We start from the raw sequence: 18,400 nt of genomic DNA on the forward strand, positions 1-18,400 counted from the left end.
TAAGCGGAATAATTCAATCTTGAATTAATTAGATGAAATAGAATAAATGTCTGTATTAGATTCTTCATAGTAATAATTTCAGGTTGGAAAGAAGACAGTGAAGCAACTGAAAATACTCCGGTAATGTGAAAGAATTCAAAACCCACAATGAAGTGACGCATTAGAGAAAACACAAAAATAATCATTCGATCAAACACTTCGATATATCAACGTTCAGCACACTTACGCATTTGGCCATAAAAGAACGTGCGATAATTTTTCTTGAAGATTCCTAGAACAATGAAAAACATTAGTAACCGAAGACCTGCTTCTAGCTATTGTAAATTTTTTTATGTTATAAACACAAGCAATTTGCACGAATCCTTGTCGATTTTCAATCTTAGCAATCGGAAAATTGTAAAAATTTAATGAATGGATTATTTGATAAGTTCCTTTAGTTACGTGTATCCTGACCATACAAAAGTAACATATTGGGTGAGTTGCAGTTGGTCCATTTTTCCCATCTGCGTCCTGACAATTGTCTATATCCTGAACGAATAAAGATAAGGTTAATCAATCACCAATGAATAGACAATACGTATGAAACAATACAAAGCAAGAAAAATATTAACGACTTTTTTTACTATCTTATATTAGGCCGCACTTGCACTTCAGTATGGAATTAAACAAACCAAACGTTAGTGCAGGGGATATATGTGTTAGATCTGTACATTGTTCAGTTTTTTAGATACATATTTCCTCAACAATAGACTTCTTGTCATCAAATACATCATTCAAAATCAATGCGTTAATAACACGAGAAAAGTATACGTGGAATAAATGCAGTGTTGGCACAGAACAATAACACGCTGTTTGCTAAAATCATAGATAAAAAGTACTTACATATTTGGTAACAGCTTTCAGAACTCATGTACATACAGAAAAAAGTATTTTAATGTCACATTATCAAAATCTAATCCCGTCTATAGCCGAGGACTTTCAATGTGAACCAATAAAAAAAGATAAAAGTGGTTTTTAAGCAGTCGTACTATTAACAAGAGGCTACAGGTAGTAATTTCAAAATATCTCGTGTAATGAACATTGACGTTCTAATGAATTTTGTTTGCTCAGCATCCCTTTTAAGTAAAAATTTATGTAAGTAAAATTACTTTCTTTATATGAGATAAGTTAGGGTGGAAGTATATATTTTTTGTCTGAAACTATTTTTATTTTTGAATACTCCTAATATTAAGTCATAATCATAAATGAGATTAGTAAGACTTTAAAAATTATGTGAATTGTTATCTATTGTAATGTAATATAGAAAACATAGCAAAGAATAGTAAAATGCAACTTTATAATTTAGGCATTGTGAAATTTAATTATGTATTCTTTAAAAAGCATTATGCCATGACACTTCTTCTAATAAGTTTGAAACATATTGTATAATCTCTTACTTTAAAATAGTCACTTCAAAGCCGCTGCCAACCCTTTTATGTGCAATTTTCATCACAGCATTTTTCCCACGGCATCTGAGACTGTAGTTCAAATAATCGCTTTTCATGTAGTGAAACAGTAAAAGAATATGAAATTTGTGGGAGAAATTACGCGACACTTCCTTTTTTAAGAGCACTTTCCGAGCAATGTGTAAACGAAGCGATAATTTTCTTTATTTTAAATGATCCCTCTCGAATACAATAAATTCTCTTTAGCACGTTTTTACGCCTTATGGAAATCATAGTAAGAAAGATAAAGTCTTACGTTTTAAACATAATAAAATTTAAAGAAATTTTTAAAATGTGATGGGATATGAAACGATGTGGAATTAAAACACTGGTTTCAGAATTTCAGGTTAAAAGTCTTTAAATTCATGACATCGATAAACAAAATATATCGATTTCGAAGCCGATATATAACAAGTGTTGAAAAGGGAAAGATATTAATTGGATTACAACGCATTCTTGAACAAAATGATGTTATCAAGTTATAGAAACTGTGGTTCTGATAATTGGAAGTGATCATCATTTAGTGAAGCGTAATAATTTAGTAAAGAAGCCCAAATTAAAGTTATATTATAATTATGGATGATAAGTTTCTCAAAATAGAACTAAACGTACGAAAACCAAACACTTTGGTGAAACAAACATACCGAAGGAAGTGTTTGTCTGTAAATGAGGAAAGCTACACAGATAACGAAATTTCTACAGGAGGAAAAAAATAAACACGTTTAATAAAAATAATAACAGTGTATTTCTAAGCTCAAGCAAAAATCACATCTAATAATAAATATTAACAGGAATTAATAGCTTCAGTGTTAATAAATAACAGCAGTTCTAAGTTCACAATAATGAATAGAATCAGTAAATAATAATAGTTCACTATTAATAAATAATAACAGTTATAAGTTCATAATTAAAAATAAATAATAATAGTGGGTTCCTAAGTTCACGCAAAGCTCCCAATTAATAATAAATGATAACAGTGAATAGTAACAGCTCATTGTTAATAAATAATAACAAGTTCACATTTAATAATGAATAATAACAATGAATTTATAAGTTCATCGAAAGATCACAATGGGCAACAAATTACAACATTGAATAATAATAATTTACTGCTAATAAATAATAACAATTCTACGTTCACAGTTAATAATAAATAATAAGAGTGAATTTCTACGTTCACTCAAATATATTGAGCGTGGAATGATGCTCATATTACGCGCAGAATAAACACAGAAAATTAGAATCAACTGAATGATATGACATTCTACTACAGTGCAATGCGAAAAGCAAAATTGCTCTGTGTTTCATAGTACGGTTTATGTGTAATATTAAATTTAAAGCTAGTGTTTAACACTGAAGGATAGGATACTAAATATTGAAATAAAAATAATGATTAAATACAATAGGATCTCGAAATATGTTTTCTAAAGGAAATAAACACAAAATTTCGTTGCAGTCCGTTCAACCGTTTGCTCTGCAGGATGCCGTGCATAGGGGAAGTTTATTTATAATCGCCGGGTATAATAAAATACAATATTTTTTAGAGTTTGCAAAGGTTTCACTTTCAGCATCTTTTTCACTCTGCGCATTTCTTATCATAAAATATCATCTGTAGATAAATAATATGGACGTCGAGCTGAGAGCGACGTACGAGACACTAATGAATCCAAGGTTAGGTGGTATATCTAAGAGTTCATACAGAAGCATCGCAAATAATTAATATGTACACCGCTACAAACCTTTCTTTAATAAACAGTCTTAGCGTTAAATGCTGAACCAACAACATGATATAGAAACGAACAAGACTAAGAAATGATAATTCGAACAACCATAGCTACATGCGGGTATGTATAATAATAATTATAGTGTAGAGACATTAGGTATATTTTTGGAAGCAGGGAAGATGAAAAATTACCAACGCCTTCGCCGGGAATCGAACCGCGGACCTCTGGAGTACCGGCCCACCGTGCAACACCACTACACCACGAAGGCACGCTAGGTAAGCTGGAGAAATACCTTATACTCCCGTTTTTAAAGGGCTACTGGGGTTTCAGGGGACCCTATCGCCAAATCCCGGGGGTGGAGAAACCTCATCCAACACCCTTTTAGTTCGGGTGCCTCTGTTGAGGCATTAGGATTTTTTGGAAGCAGGCAAGATGAAAAATATGCAACCGCCTTCGCCGGGAATCGAACCACAGACCTTTGAAATACCGTCTCAGTGCGCTGAACCCCTACACCACGAAGGCACGAAGGCGGCAGAAATATTTTATGATAGAAATTCTTTCAGGATTAGAGATGACGAATCATATTGGATAGAAACGCCCGGACAGGAAGGAAAGATCAAGGTTCTGCTATTCCTTAATAAAACCTGAAGCGTCTCTCTCTTTTCTTCTTGCATTCTGAAAGGATATTGTCACCTACAGCAGAAACAAATTTCAGTCTTTAAAAAACTTCTCTAGCTACAGTAAACATAGAACAAAGGTCTGCAATTTAAAAGAGCTAAAAAACGTAATGTTCTCCATTTTTTGCTAAGTGGTCCAAAGAAAAACAATCTTTAGAAGCCCGTATGAAAACTATTTAAAAATAGGTAAACGGGATCATTTTATGACACTTGATGAAGCAAGGGCGTACGTACTGACAATTACACCACTCAGGCAAGCTAAGAAGTCTGGAGAAATATTTTACATATTTCCCACTTTTAAGAGCGACTGGGGATTAGGGGACTCAGTCGTCGAATCCTGGTGGTGAAGAATCATAATTCACCACCTTTTTTAGTTAGGGCGCCACTGTGGAGACATTAGGATATTTTGGAAGCAGAAGATGTGAGAAATGAACAGCGCCCTGGCCGGGACTCGAACCTCTCGAATACGCGCCAAATATGCTGACCATTACTCCACGAAGGAATAATAAGGCGGAAGAAATATCTTATATATCAATATTAGTTTCTTTCAGAATGGGAATCTTGTTCACAAAAGTTTTTAGAATTCGTGTTCTAGAAAACACCGGGAGGCTTAATTGTTGGCGCGTAGTCAAATCGTAACGATATTGCCTTGAAAAAACATAAAAAGTACATGTATTTTTATGAATATTTTTATGATTGTCGAATTATTATTTTAAAAGTAATAAAACATCAGCTATTAAAATATTAACGCATTGTTAGATGTTGTACACTTATATATGACACGTGGCTAGTCTTTCAGTGTACCAAATATGATAAAATTATAAATAAAAAAGTTCAAAAGAATATCATTTAACAACATTTAAAGCAAAAAATTAACCTTTGAATTATTCTAATTTTTTTATTAACCGATTCCTGAATGCATAATGAAAATAACATCAAATATCGATATTTTGAAATTAAATATCTCGGCTATTTTTTGTCTTACCGGAGTGAGATATTTTGCTTTATAATTTTTATAATGAACATACAATTTTCCTAAATATAAATATAGGGCATAAGAAAACGTATAAAAAGTTCAGATTCTGTAATTTTTGCAGAATTCCTTCCTTTAAATTTGAAAATGCCAAAACATGAATTTTACCATTATTTGGAATATTTTTAATTGGAAATATATGTAAACGCAACGTATTAATTTTATTTAAAATATATTTTCCCGATTGGCAACAACAGTTTTTTTCAGAACGATAATACGTTACTGGGGATAACGATAACAACACGTCGCATATTACTAAAACTAGGACACGGAAAAAGAATAGAAAACGACGGTGAATCTATATGACAGCTAAAGACTTTCGAACTATAAACATTAATATTACACATTTAATTTTTTTTAATATAAGTTCTTAATGTTCCGAGGTCGTAACTACGTCAGGATGCCCAAATGTAAACGCAACGTATTCATTTTATTTAAAATGTATTTTCCCGATTGGCAACAACAGTTTTTTTCAGAACGATAATAATTTGAACTGTAATGTTTTTGAGCAGTAATGTTGACGCTAATGTTTCTGAATAAAGCAAGTATTTAACAATTAATGTTTGACGGAATGTGTTTTTAATAAAGGAACTAATTAATTGCTAACATTTCAGAAGTGGGATAAACTAGAATTATTATCTAGATTTAACAACGTATTGCCTTAACGTACGCTAAGCCTAAATTGAATGCGGAAGCTCGCCAAAACTGAAAGTAGAAAGGTACGTGAATTTATAAACTGTTTATATTATGTCTAAGTATTAAACGGAAAGAACATAAGTATAATTATTGTATTATTATTTTAAAATTGAAGTCTAAGATGGCTTATTTGGCAAGAGGCAAGAAATGTGACTTAAAAGAACTTGCTTTGGAACTTTATGTAGATGTCCCTTCTGATATTAAAATTGTAGGCTTAAGAGATATGATTTTGAATAGTAAGAATTATAATGAAGACTTTATTAAACAAATGCTAGATAGAATTATAAATGATCGTTTAGACTGGGAAAAGTTAGAAATTTTAGAAAAAGATAAGCAAAGAACATTTGAACTTGAAAAATTGAAAATAGAAGCGGAAATCAGAAGTAATAACGTAAATGATTCTATTCCTTCTAATGTTAGTAGAAGTAATATTTGTGATATGAGTAAATTAATGCGTAAGTATGATTTGAATGAAGGTGATATAAGTTTTTATTTAGTTTTATTTGAGAGACAGGCATTGGTTATTGGGTTAGAAGAACAAAACTGGGTTTCTCAGCTTTTGGGTCTATTGCCTTATGAAATAACTCAATTAATTGCCCTTGAATCAGAAGAAAACGTTAGCGACTATAAGCACGTTAAACAACTGTTACTGAGAAAATTTAAGCCCTCGGTGCTACTTTGGTAGACGGTTGCACGGATTTCGGCGAGCAATACGACTTATGGTAAACCCATTGCTGGACAGATTGTTTATGGTAACCGATACTTTGTTGTCATTTTATTTAAAAAATAATGCGCTTAATTTTGCATAAAGTCCGTGTTTAAAATATTATTTATGACTTCAAAATAATACTTCAAAATAGTAGTTATGAGAAGAGTACCTAAATCAACTGGAGAATCAACCAAAACACAACAAAAGTATCGAGGACTTTGGTAGTTACAGAAGTTTTACCAAGTGATACCTATAGAGTGACTCAATTAGAAGAGAAGGTGAAAGGACATTTCTTTAGTACGACAGCTCATGTGAGCCAATTAAAGTCATGGCTGTGTCAAGCTGAATCAGAAGAAGACGACGATGATGGTGATGACATTAGTGTTAGTGGAGATAACGATAACAACACGCAGCATATTACTAAAACTAGAACACGGAAAAAGAATAGAAAACGACGGTGAATCTATATGACAGCTAAAGGCTTTCGAACTATAAATATTAATATTACAGATTTAACTTTTTTAAATATAAGTTCTTAATGTTCCGAAGTCTTAACTAAGTCAGGATGCCCGAATGTAAACGCAAAGTATTCATTTTATTTAAAATGTATTTTCCCGATTGGCAACAACAGTTTTTTTTCAGAACGATAATAATTTGAACTGTAATGTTTTTGAGCAGTAATGGTGACGCAAATGTTTCTGAATAAAGCAAGTATTTAACAATTAATGTTTGACGGAATGTGTTTTTAATAAAGGAACTAATTAATTGCTAACATATATATATTAACATATATATATATTACTAACGGTTAGGCATGGTGTGTGCGCATATATATATATATATATATATATATATATTTGGGTGTATGCGAGCGTCTTTGTGCATGCATAGGCTATTTCTAACCTATATGTGCAAATAGTAAATTTGTATTTATATAATTCTAAAATCGGTAAATTATTTTCTTTCCAGATTCCAGACCAAATGCTTGCTTGCCAACAAATGTGAGCTCCCTAATATATCCTCGTCAAGTTTCCTCTACATCCGAAATTTGTCTGATACCAGAATGTAGCAAAGAAGGTAAAATTCGTATTTTTAAAAATTCATCTGAAGTTTTCCGTGCTGACATATGAAGCATGACATATAAGCATAGTCTCATGGTTCTTACCCGGAGGAAGTTAGCTTATGTTTAAACTTACCACATGGGTTAAATAGAATTCTGTAAATGAGTTTTATGTAGTAAATATGCATTATATGTGTGGGATAAAGCTGGCAGTTAATACATTTTTTCTATGAAACTGCGAACAGTTTAACGGGCAACTGGAAAATGGACGTTGTAGAGGTACCCGAGAATCGCTCCTACCAGGTTTCCATTCCAGGCGAAAGGGGCTGGCTTCAAGGGCGTTTTTGTGGTTTCTCCCACGTGTAACATGTGTACCAGCTAACTGCCTTTAGGTAGTTCTCCGCGAAGGCGTCCCTTTCCTTAGACAGATAGCCCTAGTGGGCTTTGCCATAAGCAACTAAACCAAAACCAAAACATTCCTTTAATATCTGCTTCGTCTCTGCCACAGTTCCTAGCTGAAATGTTTGTCAGCAAGCTTCGCGTTCATGTAGTGTTTCAAGTTCCTCGAAATTCACATTTGGAACTACTATTCACGTTAGCAGAATAATTTTACCTAGTCTTTAACAGCGCCTTAAAGTACTCTTTTTGCGTGCACATTCCATGACAAAATCTGTTAACTACTGTCACCTCTACATTTTTGTCAGATATTTTCAATCACTTTGATGGGAAAAGAAAGAGTTCTTACATTTTAATCTATCGCATAATCTTCCACTTTTTATGTTAAAAGTTTTATTTTTCTGATATTTAACACCAGCATTTCATATCATAGCATATGAATGATATCCACCTTCAGAAGCCATTGGCAGCTCAAATGAATGTTTGAAATCAAATGAAACGAAAGACTAACTAGTTTTCTTAGAAACAGCTAATATAGAAAGTCAAGTATGGGGAAACCTGCTGAAGTCATGAGCTCATCCATGGTTTAAAAAAGAAACAGCAATGATCTTAATTATACAGCACTTGCTGTGGTTTTTCTTTACTAGATGAGCTAATCTTTAGGGTTTTGTTAGATATTTCTTATATTTATATTTAGATGTAAATAAATATTTTAACCCACATTCACAGTTTAAGGGAAATATTCTACTGTAGATTCTGGACAGTCTACTGAAATGTCGGTGAACATAGGGCACCTAGCATCTCTCCTTAACATCTCTTCCGAGTATGATTTCTGCCTGACACCTGGATGCGCTAAAGCAGGTAAGGTTAAAATATCCTTTAACAGCTGTTTCCTTAAAGGTCGCAATGTATAAATAAATGATTTTCTAGGCCTATTCTCAAGCACCGAGCTTGTTTCATCCAAGGTATTTTAATAAGATGAATTAAAATAGCAAGAATACAAAACAAATGACCATTTAAAATAAATAATAAGCTTTAATGATGCGTCAAACTATGTGGAAGTTGTTGGCAACTTTGTAATATTCGAAGTGAGTACTGAAGCAGCTTCAGAGAAAACCTGAAAAACGTTACTTGTCATGAGGTATGCTTGGAAATGATTGGTACTCTAAAGAATGCAGTTACGTTTCCCTCAAAAAAAAAAAAAAAAAAAAAAAAAAAGAGCTGCGGTTTTTAAATAAATTGTCTGCAAGTTTCGTTGCACATTTAAAGTTATTCGCATTCTCAAATTTCTTTACATACAGCTATTAATTTTTGTTTTATTTTTATTTCGTAAGGGTTTCAGTCTGTTTCGTAAATACTAGTTTATAGCCTAAAATTTCACTAGGACAGCTCAAATATTTAAATTCTCTTTCGATCAATATCCAGGACCGATGTTGTAGAAAATTACATGCAACATAACTTGTAGGGATTTATATTTATTTTAACTAACAAGTTAAAGTTTAATTTTAAACTTTCTTGTAAGCCTTCATTCCATTAATTAGCAATGCCAGAATATTTGAATTTGGTAGTGCGCGTTAAGGAATACAGATTCTACATGAAGGAGAAAAAGTTTAAATACCGGGTTTTAGAAGGAAAGTTGGAGAGAGAGGTTATTGCCGTCACCTCTCTAGCGTCAGCTTCTACTCCCGGAGTTACTGCTAGTGGCATAACTGGTTTCACTTTGCTTCTAATAGTTTCGTCAAGGGTTGAGAAACAGGAATATCTAAGCAATGTAGCTTAGTTCCATTACTTGTGAACATCTTCGAATTTTTACTTTAATTCTGTGATTTGAGTTACCGCTCAAGGAAGGCGTAGCGTGTTAGCGTCGAGTTGACGTATTGTAAATTTTAAAGAGTTTAATAAAGCGTACTTTTAATTTTTCTCCTGTCCTACAAGAACTTGCTACACGTACTGTTGTCACTTAGATGATAAGCAAGTGGACCCTACAAAGTTACAAACTCAATTTGTTTCCGTTCACTGCTTATGTACACCATGACTGAGTTTTTGCAAATCTGTCAGCAAACAGTGAAAGACTTTTCTATGATGCTTTTCAGCACATATGTCACATTCGTTTTAACTGATTGTGCAACATCGTCATGTCACTTTCCATTCCACGGAAAAATCTCATGACGGTAGGCAAGGCAAATATGAGAAGTTGAGAAAAATGATATACGCTAGCTGGCTGGATATTACTTTACCGATATCATTACGCAGAAGTTCCCCACCAGTGAGTGAATGATTTGAGTACTGGTGGTTCGGCCCGGATTCGAACACGAGCTAACGGGTTGCTTCAAGGAGCGTGTTTTGTGGCTTTCCCTATGTGTAATGAAAATACTAGCCAGATTTCTTGAGAATGTCCCCCAGTAAGGCATCGCTTTTTTCAGGTAGACACCCCTTGTGTGTCACAGCGAACAAATAATCTAATTAAACTTCACTGCCGAAGCGCCAGTGTTTAAGTCTTCAGCCTCACTTTGCCTAAAGTAGACGTTTTCAAACTTTCCTACTTTACTTGGCGATATTTTATTTGAACTACCATTTTCGTCCCCCTTGGTGCAGAGATATAGAAACTAGGATTACAAAGTTAAATAATTATGTTAATTAATAAATTATGATGTGATTCATTAAGAAAAAATTCATCTGGAAAACATTTTGGTACATATAAAATGTAATTTACTATACGTTAATGGCAAAACTTACGTACTAATCAGTTTATACTAAAGCTCATAGTAATCAGTTGGATGTGCTTACTTACATTTATTTAAGGACTTAAATATTAAATAAATATTATATATTAAAAGATTCAGAACTTCTTCAAAATTTTGCAGAGTTGACGGATTTCCTCGATCTTATAAATTCAATGCTAAAATTCTTGCTTCGCATAACATAGTAGTACAAAATTCTCAGCGTATGTTTAAGATCGTTTCAGAAAGCTCCAGAAATCCTGTCCTAATCTTTAGCTCTAATTCATATAACGATATTTTGGAAATTCTATATTTTTAATTTTTAACCTTCAAACTTGACACGCTCTTCTTCAGCGTTTAATACTGTTGCGTGCGTACGGGTTCGTTATGAAATGAATGCACATGTCCGATGAAAAATGAACAAAAATTTATTATTATCACAACAAAAATGCTTAAATTTTCTCAAATTATCATGCAGTATTACAATATCTCACAGTAGTTATCTTTTAACTACTCAAATATCCAATAGAACGTAATTCAAAACAGCTAAAGAACGCAAATCCGCGAATTCGCTACAATCAACAAGAGCAGTTTACTAAACAACAACAAACTAAGCAAGCAACTACTACGAACTGAGATGTTTTCCTCCTTTTATAAGATTTTAAAATCACGCGCTAGAATTTTCCACTACTTTCTCGAAATCAAAAAGAGATATTTATTTATTTAACGCACGCGCTCTTGTATTTTTAATTTTTCCGGCTTAGCTTTCTTTTAATATTCGTCACGCGCTGCACTGCGCGAGAAATAAAACCATTTAATTTATAATTGAACTAACATTAGCTTTTTAAATAGCAAATTCGTAACACTGCCCCCTTCGCAAGGACTGCACGTCCCGGGCAGTACAATCCCTGGACAGGAAGCTAAACTTACAACTGTGGCATAAATGCATTAATAAGCATTACATTACAATATTAAACAACATGAACAATAAATGCAATAAATAAAACAAATCAAATGCTATCAAATACAAATCAAACACTAAATGCAAATCAAATACTAAATACAAATCAAATCAAATACACATTTAAAAACAAAATGGACCATGGTCTTATACTATTTACAATTATTTACATTATGTACTATGGCCATAGTAATGAGCTAACCTGTCGTAATGAACGACTTTAGGTTTAGAGTTCGAAGACTTACGAATCCGAACCACGACGTCATTCAGCCTTTTTAGGACTGTGTACGGGCCATCCCAAGGTGACTGTAATTTCGGACAAAATCCTTTCCGTCGAGTCGGATTCCACAACCACACCTTGTCTCCTTCGTGGAACTGATGTTCAGTAGCTCTTGTGTCGTAGCGGGTCTTCATCTTCTCCGTCGCCAAGTTGACTCGCTCTCGTGCAAAGTTGTGCATCACTTTAAACCGGGCCTGGAGATCTTGAATATATTCCTCAGACGATGAAGGAGCATCCGGAGGGCGGCAAAACAATAGATCACAAGGCAGACGAAGGTCACGACCGAAGAGCATCTGTGATGGAGAATAGCCGGTAGTCTCGTGGACAGCATTGCGGTAAGCCAGTAAAAAGAGTGGTAATTTCTTGTCCCAGTCCTTCTGGTTTCTGGAAACCACTAATGAGAGGTTATTAAGGATGGTTCGATTGAACCTCTCTACCATGCCGTCCGACTGGGGATGTAATGGCGTCGTTTGGGTCTTGTCAATGCCGAGTAGTTTGCATAGTTCTTTGATTACTACCGAGGTAAAATTCCTTCCCTGATCGGAATGTAACTGAAGAGGCACTCCGAACCTGGAAATCCAGTGCTGTATCATTACCTCAGCTACTGTGACAGCCTCTTGATCAGGAATAGGATAAGCTTCAGGCCACTTGGTGAAGTAATCAACGACAACGAGTATGTATTTGTTGCCATCAGCAGTTCGTGGCAGAGGTCCCAGGATGTCAAAGGCGATTCGTTCAAAAGGCGCCCCTATGTTGTAACGTTGCAGCTTGCCTCGGCTGCGTCTCTTAGGTCCTTTCCGACCTGCACAGGCATCGCAAGATCGGCACCACTTTTGCACGTCATCCTTTGCATTATTCCAGTAAAAGCGCTCACGAACTCTCTGTAAGGTCTTCATTATTCCAAAGTGACCTCCCGTAGGGCTGTTATGTAGTTCTTTAAGGACATCAGGAATGCGGGATCTTGGAAGTATCAGCTGCCATCGGAACGTCTTCCCATGATCCGATTCGAATTTCCGGTATAAGACGCCGTTTCGAATGTGAAGTGAATCCCAGAGTGCCCAATATTGTTTGGTTGTAGGACTACAGATAGAAATGTCCTGCCAGGTAGGTTTTCTGTTTGACGACTCCATTAGATCAATTATGGGTTTAATGTCGCGGTCTTCCAGCTGGTCTTTCCTGACTTCATCATCACTCTACGGTTCTCGATCAGCCGATGTTGATGTTGTAATTTGTCTTGCGACCGGAGTCAGCAGCTCGTATTTCGCTTCCACCCTGGAACAATATCGACAGTTTTCTTGGCAAGGTCTTCTAGACAGGGCGTCGGCGTTTCCGTGTGATGATCCCTTACGATGACGGATAGTGATGTCATATTCTTGGAGTCTCTGTATCCACCTGGCTATTTGACCCTCAGCATTCTTGAAATTTAAAAGCCAGGTCAATGATGCATGATCGGTGCGGAGCAGGAATTTTCTGCCGTATAGATAGTGATGGAACTGTTCTACAGCTTTGACTATGGCGAGCAACTCTTTCCTGGTGACACAATAATTCCTCTCCGGTTTAGACAGGCACTTGCTCCAGTACGCCACTACACGTTCTTGGCCGTCTATTTCTTGGGACAAACCAGCACCGACACTTTCATTGCTCGCGTCGGTGTCGAGAATAAATGGTCGGTCGTGCTGAGGATACGTCAGGATTGGAGCAGATGTTAAAGCCTCCTTTAAGTTGTTAAATGCATCGTCGCATTCTTTTGTCCACAAGAACTTTTGGTTGCTCTCTGTCAGCTTGTGAAGGGGTCTTGCGATGGAAGAAAAGTCCTTCACGAATCTCCTATAGTAGGTGCAAAGCCCTAGGAAGCTTCTCAGCTGATGGACATTTTCGGGACGTTTCCAGGATTTAACCGCTTTCAGGATCCGTGCGCACACCTTCTGCAGAGATGACATGTCCCAGGTAAGTCACTTCCTTTCGGAACAATTTGCATTTAGCTGGACTCAGCTTTAGATTGGCTTCTTTCAGTTTCTGAAGCACCTTTCTAAGATTTTCTAGATGATCTTCAAAACTCTTTCCGACGATGATGATATCGTCCAGGTATATCAGACAGGCTTCATAGGAAGTCCTTTCAAAACAGTCTCCATGAGGCGTTCGAATGTTGCCGGCGCATTACACAGTCCAAACGGCATCACCTTGAATTGCCAAAGCCCTTGTCCCGTAGTAAATGCCGTCTTTTCTCGGTCATGAGGGTGTATTTCTACCTGCCAATACCCACTCTTTAAATCAAGCGTTGAGAACCACTTGCTTCCAGAAAGAGTGTCTAGAATGTCGTCAATTCTAGGAAGAGGGTAACTGTCTTTCTTCGTAACCTCATTCAACCGGCGATAGTCAACGCAAAATCTTGTTGAGCCGTCTTTCTTTCTGACGAGAACGATGGGAGATGCCCATGGACTTGTTGAAGGCTCGATGACATCGCCTTCTTCCATATCTTTTAACAGTGTTCGCACCTCTTCCTGTTTAGCAAACGGCAGACGCCTTGGATGTTGCTTGATCGGGGGATGATCGCCGGTATCTATTCTATGTTGTGTCAAACTAGTTCGACCCACGTCAGAAGACGAGCGGGAAAAAACAACTTGAAGATCTTTAATAACGCGATCGGCAGCATTCTTCTCTCCATCGTTTAATTGCGCATTCTGCAATAACTCCGATGTAATTCTCTCTGAGGACACGGATTCTTGGATGTTACTCTTTCTTTCAACGGTGGTTACTGGAGTACATGCTGCAACCACTTCACCTTTCTTAATAATTCTCCCCTTCTCAGTTACATTGGCGACTCTCACCGGGATAACCGTTCTGGATAGGTCGACGAGTGTTGAGGCTACTAGTACTCCTTTTGGGCTATTACAGTTATTGGGATATTCTATGATGCCGTAGCGGAAATTTCTGTTTTCGGCTATGGATCCAGGAAGTAAAATTTCTGTTCTTGCCGGTATTGTGATATTGTCTTGTGCTATGATTTTATGGACAGATTTAACTTCATCATTGACTCCAAATAACGCTATGTCCTCAGATGTAGAATGCAATTCGTTATTTTTAAAGTCCAAGGAAAAATTGTATTTCCTTAGAAAGTCCAATCCGAGTATGCAAGAATCAGTGATCTCTGCTACATATGCCGTGTGATGGTAAGCGGCACTTCCAAACGTGATGTTAGCATTTACTTTTCCATCGATGTTGATCTTCTCACCGGACACAGTCTGTAGGGTAACGCAGGGCGGCGTCCAGATAAGTTTGCTTCTCAGTTGTTGAGCCAAATCTTTTCGGATGATGGTAACGTTGGCTCCTGTATCTATCGTCATATTGCAGGGAACTCCATTAATATGTCCTATTATGAAAAGTCCATTACTGCCGCCTCTCACTGCAGAAATCTGAAGCGCTTTAAACTGGGGCTTTTCATGATCTGGCAACCTCCGCCCCGCGAGATGGCCACTAATTAGTTTCCCTGCTGTTTGTTAGGAGCGGTCTTAGCATCCGTGCCCTGGGGTGTTCTGCAGTTTCGTCGGATGTGCCCTTCAGCACCGCAGTTCCAGCACTTTACGGTCGGTTTCTTGTCACCAATATTCTGTCTCAAGGCGTTCAGTTGTCCAGTTAAATCGTCTAGACGAGCAGTGACTTGATCCCCTGGCTCCTGGATTTGAGCAGCTCTGACTGGATGGCGGTCTCGACGGGTAGCTTGCTGGGCTGCCTCAAATTTCATGGCATACACTAAAGCGCTTTTCAGATCTTTAACATCCGCCATTCGCAGTGCTTTCTGTATTTCAGGGTCCCGGATGCCATCGATGAAATATTGCAGGGACAGGATTTCCCTTGTTTCTGTCGGGCACTCTGAAAAGGCGTGATGTGACAGCCTTTCAACATCCGTGGCGAGCTCCTGAAGCGTTTCGGTGAGCTTCTGTTGACAAGATTTTAATTGGAGCCTGCTGTAGTCTTTTAAACATTTCTCGCCGAAGCGCAGCTCCAAAGCGCCGGATAGAGCTTCGAAATCTAGCCTTTGATTTTCGGGAAGCGTCTGCAGGATATCCGCTGCGTCTGCTCTCAGAGAAGCGGCGAGATGACAGGCCTTAGCTTGGGAATCCCACCCATTCGCATCCGCAACGATAAAAAATTGTGTCCTATACACCTGCCAGGAGGTCTTCCCATCATATGTAGACAGTTTCAGAACGGAACGAGCAGGCATCGATAAAAATTTGAAACCTTCAGAATTGTTTCCTACCGTCGCTATGCACTTCTTTAGGCTGTCAACTTCTTTGGCGACGGCATCAGAAACCCTATCATCAATTTGTTGTTCGACGGCAGAAACTCTCTCTTCTATATGTCCAACTTTAGTTTCAACCGCGTCTATTCTGCCTTCCATAGCCTCAAATTTATTTTCTATTACGCAGGTAATTTCTCTTTTCATTTCGTCCTGACCTGCTTTCATCTCATTTTTAAGAGATTTCATCTCTTCCTTAACGGATTCCTGGCCCAATTTCATTTCTCCTTTGAGGGATTCCTGGCCCAATTTCATTTCTTCTTTAACGGACCTTTGACCAGCATCCAATTTCTCTTTAATTTCTTCTTTAAAAGATGTTTGGCCAGCTTCCATCTTTTCTTGGAAAGCAGCAAAAGCAGTAATGAGCTGTCTCAATTGTTCTTCCATCCCTCTTGTTATTGGCATTCAAACCCCACTCCTGACACCAAAAATTGTTGCGTGCGTACGGGTTCGTTATGAAATGAATGCACAAGTCCGATGAAAAATGAACAAAAATTTATTATTATCACAACAAAAATGCTTAAATTTTCTCAAATTATCATGCAGTATTACAATATCTCACAGTAGTTATCTTTTAACTACTCAAATATCCAATAGAACGTAATTCAAAACAGCTAAAAGAACGCTAATCCGCGAATTCGCTACAATCAACAAGAGCAGTTTTCTAAACAACAACAAACTAAGCAAGCAACTACTACGAACTGAGATGTTTTCCTCCTTTTATAAGATTTTAAAATCACGCGCTAGAATTTTCCAGTACTTTCTCGAAATCAAAAAGAGATATTTATTTATTTAACGCACGCGCTCTTGTATTTTTAATTTTTCCGGCTTAGCTTTCTTTTAATATTCGTCACGCGCTGCACTGCGCGAGAAATAAAACCATTTAATTTATAATTGAACTAACATTAGCTTTTTAAATAGCAAATTCGTAACAATACTAAATGACTGACATCATTCATTACATTTGGTTTGGGTTCATGAACCCAATTTTCTTTTAAATCATCAAAATTTGAAGAAAATTTTTTTTTAAAATGTATTTACAGAACTTCAAATGATCAGTTTAAATTCTAGAATTAAACCTTTGGAAAAGGTATTTTCAGTTACAAAAGCATCTATAGTTGTAAATATTTTTATAGATCTTTCTCTCTATATTTTCAAATGTTCACATTTTAAACAAAACTTTGTTTTATACTAATTATATATTATGCTACTACTAAACTATATATTACTATTATTATAAACTATACATTATTATTATTATATATTATGCAGTTATATGTTTGAACTCTCAACAAATATCGGATTTTCTGATCAGTTACAAACATAACATCATTTTCAATTGTCATTGCGTGAGAAATTATGTTTTCATTAAGCTTCTGTTTACCTCAGTCTTCTCACAAAATAATTTGACAAACATTCTCAACCAAGCACATTTATTCTTATCTCATATTTTCAGTGATATGTATTGCTGAAAAATTGCCTGAATGTTAAACTCCCCTTTAAACTCTGCTCTACCAAAAATTAATTTTTCATTCCAACTTGTGTTTCCCCGATAATGCCTGTTACCAAGGAACAGTTTATTAAGTTATAGTAAAAGTTGAGATTTAAGATTATATTTTATGTACTCGTTTAATACAGATGCATATACAGCTTTTTTTATCAAGCAGAATAGTTAAATTTGGAGAAAAACGTAACAGGTTGACTTGTAGTGGAGATTTGGTTGTTCTCGCCGCAATCTGCTTGCCTAACAGAACAGACTCTTCAGAATAAACGTCGACGCCTGGCTTTCGGTAGAGTTTCCAGTAAAAGCTTAGCAGACTTTGTATGTTGTCCGATTCAGATGATATGTAGTTTTGCTTAAAATCACTGATGATGAAGTTATTTAATTTATTGTAAAGTTCCGTTCAATAGCTGTCGTCAAGGAGACTTGCAATTTTATGTTATATTATTTTTTAAGTTCACGTTACCAATAATCGATATATATATATATAAAGAAGAAAGTATGTTTGTTTTTTAGCTAATAATTCAGTCACTACTTTAGCTATCGTCACCAAACTTTCTACAATCCTTTTTTGGGTCCTAGAAAAGGTCGATGTTCAATTCCCCCCCCTCCCCAAAATATCTAAAATCAGAGATATTAATTAAAAGCTCGAGAAAACTATAATTTTCGCTTCGATTTTATCGAGTGACAACAGTTTCGCAAGCTGGAGATAAAAATCTGCTTTATTTTCGAGAACTGTTGCCACTGCTGGTTTTCAAATCATAGAGTTTGTTAATAAAAATTTCTAAGATGAAATAAAAATATCATTTTCAATCATTAAATGCATTAGTCCCGATTCCAAAAATTCGTAGGAAGCCATTTA

At 36.0% G+C, this 18,400-nt stretch overlaps 1 protein-coding gene across 1 annotated transcript in view; it reads left to right on the top strand.

The window, feature by feature from the left end:
- Nucleotides 1-952: 952 nt before the first annotated feature.
- Nucleotides 953-18,400, top strand: part of LOC118203860 (membrane metallo-endopeptidase-like 1) — a 95,254-nt gene continuing 77,806 nt past the window's right edge. Inside the window, exons 1-3 of the mRNA XM_085812329.1 lie at nucleotides 953-1,134; nucleotides 7,293-7,400; nucleotides 8,533-8,640. Of these exons, the coding sequence (XP_085668455.1) occupies nucleotides 1,074-1,134; nucleotides 7,293-7,400; nucleotides 8,533-8,640 (277 nt within the window). The 5' untranslated portion in view covers nucleotides 953-1,073. The remainder of the gene's footprint in view (nucleotides 1,135-7,292; nucleotides 7,401-8,532; nucleotides 8,641-18,400) is intronic.

The sequence above is a fragment of the Stegodyphus dumicola genome, chromosome 3 (assembly GCF_044657685.1).
Source record: "Stegodyphus dumicola isolate Sdum_Otavi_A_Nest chromosome 3, ASM4465768v1".
NCBI classification, from domain to species: Eukaryota; Metazoa; Arthropoda; class Arachnida; order Araneae; family Eresidae; genus Stegodyphus; species Stegodyphus dumicola.